Raw genomic sequence first — 5,884 nt, 5'->3', positions numbered from 1 at the left:
AGTAGCATATGCTGGGATCAAGGACTACTATGTTTGTTAAAGTGAATGACTTTGACTTATATTCAAGGTCACAGGGGTCAAATTTGTTTAAAATCTTTAAACAACCTCTTATGAATAACCATGGGTCCCAGGATGTTTATACTTTGCAAGTTGCATCCTGAGATGAAAGGCTATACAATGTGTCCAACATAATGACTTTGTTCGACTTTCAATCACAAGGGTGAAATGTTTTAAAAAAAATTAACAGGGTCTTTTGAATGAATTTTTATCATAAATACTGATATTTTGCCTGTAGCTTTATTTTAGATCACTTTTAAGGTTACAAGTGTGAGATTTGTACCAGGTGAGCGATGCAGGCCCATTGAGCCTCTTGTTTTTATTTAAAATTCATACAGCTGGGTTTGAGAGTCTTTTCAAAGTGAGGTCATTGCTTACTTCTTGAGAAATAGCGATAACAAATTTGAACTGTCAAAATCCAAAATGGCTAACTGGTGGCCATCTTGTTTTTTCCCCAATCAGTCACAAAATGAAACATGTTCAGTACTTCTTGAGAAATAGCAATAACGAGAATTGTTTAAAGACAGATGGTGGGCAATTTGAATAGCCAACCATCTGATGATGGTGGGCTAAAACTTCATGGATAATAACTTAATAGTGGAAATAAGTTTAAATATTCAAACCATTTTTCTATAAACAATATTTGTTTGTAAACTTTCCATGGTACAGCTGTATTGAGCTTACCCTGGTTTCAGGTCAGTTTTGTATCCCTTGAGATGTGCCACAGCAAGATTGTACGCTGCATGAGGATGTCCCTGGTCTGACGCTTTTCTGAAACATTTACAACAAACTGTTTCATTGTGTGAATACAGGTTAATTAACCATCTCTACTTCATTTTGAAGAAGGAAAAGTTTTTAAAAAAAATTGTACATAAATTTCAAAAGTTTCATTATCCATTCTTTGAAGAATAAAAAATAGCAAAATTAAATTCATATCCCTTTAAATTTCATAAAAAAAAATCCATGTTTAAAGTTTAAAGATAACTGTCTAATGTTTGGTATAATGCAGTTTGTTTTATGTGTTTATGGCATTTCTTGAAAGACAAAATTAACATGAGTTGTTTTTAGAGAAGACTTTGGTGGTCTTAGGTCACCTGCCCAACCACCTTACATTTTTCTCTAAGTACTTAGGTTTGGACCTTTATTTTAAGTGTGGCGCAAGTCAATTAAGATCTCAGTCCCATTTTACAGAACCAACTACTGATACTCTGTTGTAATCCTACCTGAACCATTCCACTGCTTTCTGATGGTGTTTTTCCACTCCTTTTCCTGGAAAATAAGAACAACAAAATATTACTGACCTTACTGTTTAAATTCCAAAGAATTATATTTATACACTGTACCTACAAAAATACAAAGTCATTCCTGAGCAAAATGCAACAGAATTAGAAACAACTAAAACAATCCTAGTCCTTCAACAAAGTGGAAGCTAACATCAAGACCCTAGGCCTTATAAACTTAAGAAGAAGATTCTTAAAACATTTTATCCATTAAAACCTACGTTAACATTTGACCCTTGACAGTGTTGTGACCTTTGACATAAAAACAATATTTAAGAAAAAGATTTACATGCTGGTCTTTATGAGATATCCAAGTACCCCAGCTCCATACATTAGAAACATACCAGTGTTAATCCATGTGACCTTGAAAATTGGTCAAGGTCATTGATATGAAGAAACTTTAGAGTACTCTATTCCAGGTAATTCATTTGCTTAATATCAGGATCTGAAATTCTATAAAACTTAGGAAGAAGATTCTTAAACTGTTTTTCCCATTATAGCCCATGTTACCATTTGATTCGGCCATTGCTCTAAGTTGACCTTTGACTAAAACACATTGCATTTGTAAACCACATGAGCAACTACATTTTGACATACCCTTGGTAACATATTTATATATCCTGTTAGCCATTATGTTACACACATCAAAGAATCTTGCACATTGTTATTGGCACTATGAAAAGCAATTAAGCAATTCTGAATTAATTGGTAATGCTCATTATTCAAGGGAGATAACCCAACACCAATCACAAGCATGAATGTATCACACATTACACAGCATATATCCTTCTTAAGTATACTAATTGTTATGATCTTACCGTGTAGATACCGCTGTCCCACCTGGTGCTGGGCCTGGGGGTAACCAAGGTAACCATATGCATATGTGACATGGAAATGGAGGTGGTCAAAGTAGTAATATGCATAAATGGCAAAGGAAAGGGTCAAAATGATGATCAAAGCCTGAAAAGGAATACTTTCAGAATAAATTTTCTATAAGGATGTGAATAAGGTTCTTTTAATGTCATTTTTTGGGACATATGTTTTCTTAAAATACTTTTTTCCCTCTGTATAATCTATGTAATGTACTTTCTGTAAATTTCACTTGCTTTTTGTGTCGTCCAATTACTGTCACCTGACTTAATATTGGCACTCATCACATAAAAGAAACAAAACAAAACCACAAGTCCCTGAAGGCCTGCATCGCTTGCCTCAATATTTCAGTGATCATGTCAACAATTTCCAAGTTGTGACCCAGAAACTAAGTCCCTCCAGGTGGGGCCTGACCACAGGGTTAATTGAATGTTTTTGTCTCTTAATGTGCTGCAGTTGTATATATGATTATGTGGTGGGAACTCAAATGTTTCTATGATGTGAACCAGGAACTAAGTAAGTCTCCATGGGTGGGGCCAGACCTTGTGTCAATCCTGGTAGCATATGTGTATTTGTTTCTTTATACTCTGCAATTGTTTATATGGTGATAGGAAGGAGATTTTAACTGTTTCCAAGTTGTGACCCAGAATTTAAGTCCCTCCAGGTGGGGTCAGACCCAATGGTCAATTCAAATATCATGATTGTATTTGTCTCTTTATGCACAGTAATATATATATATAGTAATGGGGTGGGGATTTAAACCGTTTTAAAGTTATGAACCAAGTTTCTTAAAGTGAAGCTACACCCTAGAGTCACCCTGGTCCCACCCTTTAGCCCTTCCAGAAAACTGATGCAATTTTGAATCCCTAACTTGTGAGAATGATTCCAACCAAATAAGGTTGATATTCATCACCAAGTTTCAGAGAAAAAGTTAATAAAGAAAAAGCAATATTGCCATTAGGTTGATGTCGTTAAAAGTTGCATATTTGACCCCTGTGACCATGAGAGAAGGTCAAGGTCATGTATTTGACGAAATGTTATAACACTCCATTTGGTCAAATATCCTCCATTTAGCTGTCATTAAGAAGTTATTCAAAGGTAAAGTTGACAGATGGACGACGAACGAAACATGTACCATACCATAAGCTCAACAGTACTTCGTAAATCACATTTAAATGAGGAAAATACCCCAGAGTTCATGACCCGGTGGTCGCTTGACATGACGTAGTCAAAAACGTCGCCGCCTAGCGCGGTCATTATCATAATTAAGACACTGGTTGGTTCATATAACAGTTTAACGTTAACAATATGTCTACAAGCGGGTCATGCTATTGCCTTTTAGTCTGTTGGTATTTTGCTTATTAACATTATAATAAATAAATAATTCACTGTAATATACGATTAGAAATTTGAAGTAGAACTGAGTCACAGCTTTAACAAGTTATTCCATCACTCGCGAGCATAACAGCAAACACACAAACCTCTGCAATCCGAATGTGCCATGGATCGGCCTTCTTTTTGCGGGCCAGGTACACTTTACCGCCGTATGGTAAACTCTGGTCATATTCTGGCTCATTTTCTGGAATTAAGCGCTGTCTTACTTCTTGCTCTGCTCCAGAACGTGAAAACGCCGCCATGTTGTTTACATCTATCTCAGCTTCCACAGCCAAATAACCTGCTGCCACCTGGCGGTAGCGTACGTGTCGCTATAGAAACGGCAGGCGAGGAAATCGATAAGAACAGGCATCTATATCTAGAGGTAGAGCGGTCTACTTATATGCTTTGTGTATTGTCTGTAAATATATCGATTTTGTTCCCCCTTGTATCAATAATGTAGAAGAACAGGTAGCCTACATTCGTTTAATCGATTAAAATTCGTTACAATTTACCTGGGCTAAAAAAAACAGCACGGTGATTGACATCATATGGCCCGCATATGTTACGGACAGACATTCGTGGGGAAGGTACTTAGTCAATCCGTTACACGAGTGATAACAATCGTATCAATATTTTAAAACGATTTGTTAAAAAGTGAACAAAATTAGCTATGTTGCTTTTGGTCCGTTAAATATCCGAGAGTCAGGATCCCCGTACTGCCAAAAACTCATTTTTCCGGCTTGACTACCAAATCGGGACAGTAGTCAGTACCCAAAACGGGACACTAGTGGGGAAAATGGCACAAGAAAATGTCATTCAATGCAAAGAAGTTCTGTCATGTATAGAGTTTTCATTTGATAATACTTGTCATGACTGTATTAGGCTTTACTGAATGGCTGCTGATTTTCGTTACATTGACAATTTAAAGGTAAAAACATGGAATTAGATTATACCGTCGGCCAAGAGTCAAGACCTCGTATCTCGGTTTTTGGCCAAAATGATTTTTTTGCACCAATATACTCTTCCCGCCTTGCTTCATAATGTGTATAAAACACTTATCTCTAGTCCAATCAGAACATGTTGAAAAACCACATGACATTTTCCTCGTATTACCTAGGATGATAATTTATAAAGCTAAAACCTCGCATCTTAAGTTACGAGATTTTGTCTTTACAAATAGCCATGAGGATGATAATTTATAAAGCTAAAACCTCGTATCTTAAGTTACAAGGTTTTGTCTTTACAAGTATCCATGTGATTGAAAAACTGGGACGGTGCACAGAAGAAGAATCCACTAATGTAAGTGAAACACTTAATATTTAGTGTACAATTAATATCTTTAGAATGTATTACAAGCAACTGTAAGGTACTTCGGTTTACAAATTGTTATTATTGTGTAAATAGCCCCAATTTGGCACACAGTGAAATCAACCAAAATACCCCCTTCCCGCCTTGTTGCCATTTTAGGGTTTGTAAATCATCTTTCAGATTGTATGTCTATAGATTACTCCTTGAATGGTACTTTACATTATTGCATAATGAGTTGAAACCAGATTATGTCTCGGATAAAACCCTTATTTTGATGTTAAATCAAGATACGTGGTTTTGCACTTAAATATTTTTCCACCTTCCTCGGAGATACGAGGCTTTGACATTGTACAATTTTTTTTAAGCATTCTGTGGGCAACATTGAATTAATTTCTTATCAATTATGATCGATATTCAAAGTTTATTGAATTCTATAAAGTCTTGGCTGTTAACTGTGATGTGATTTTAGTATTTCTGTTTCTAGTGTTGTTAAAAATACTAATATTAATTCATCTTGACAGTTTAAACAAAACACTGCTTTATTACAATGTATTTAAGTAAAGACGAAACAATATCTGAAACATTATTTTATTTGTTCTAGGGCATGTCTGACTCCGGATCAGAGACTGTAGATTTAGATGAAGTATGGCAATGTTTCGAGTGTAGCAAAACGGCAGTAGATTGTGGAAAACTTGAGGACCAGGCCATATTGAACGAACAAACAGTACTGTATGACATTGATGGTGTAGAGTGGTTAAGGTGCTACTTTTGCGACAGACATTTTCATCTTGATTGTGTAGACAATATACCGGAAAACGCTGATTTGTATGACATTGAAAATGACCACTACACATGTTCTTACTGTGGTTGGTTTATGAGCAGTAAGAGTATAGTTTCGTCCAAATAATGACATCCAATGAATGGCTCCGCAGCAGCCAGGACAATCTGCTCGCATCAGATACGCACAACGTGACACAATTACTTCGCAACAG

General features: G+C 36.0%; 1 protein-coding gene across 1 annotated transcript in view; it reads right to left on the bottom strand.

Annotated features, from left to right (window-relative positions):
* Nucleotides 1-4,517, bottom strand: part of LOC110450793 (secretory immunoglobulin A-binding protein EsiB-like) — an 8,086-nt gene extending 3,569 nt beyond the window's left edge. The window contains exons 1-4 of the mRNA XM_021498501.1: nt 3,689-4,517; nt 2,156-2,297; nt 1,281-1,326; nt 742-828 (exon numbers count right to left, since the gene is read on the bottom strand). Coding sequence (XP_021354176.1) covers nt 742-828; nt 1,281-1,326; nt 2,156-2,297; nt 3,689-3,844 — 431 coding nt within the window. The 5' untranslated portion in view covers nt 3,845-4,517. The remainder of the gene's footprint in view (nt 1-741; nt 829-1,280; nt 1,327-2,155; nt 2,298-3,688) is intronic.
* Nucleotides 4,518-5,884: the final 1,367 nt, after the last annotated feature.

The sequence above is a fragment of the Mizuhopecten yessoensis genome, unplaced genomic scaffold (assembly GCF_002113885.1).
Source record: "Mizuhopecten yessoensis strain PY_sf001 unplaced genomic scaffold, ASM211388v2 scaffold5519, whole genome shotgun sequence".
In the NCBI taxonomy this organism is placed as follows: Eukaryota; Metazoa; Mollusca; class Bivalvia; order Pectinida; family Pectinidae; genus Mizuhopecten; species Mizuhopecten yessoensis.
Note: the sequence above shows the minus strand (reverse complement) of the source record. Positions and strands in the feature narration are given on the sequence as shown.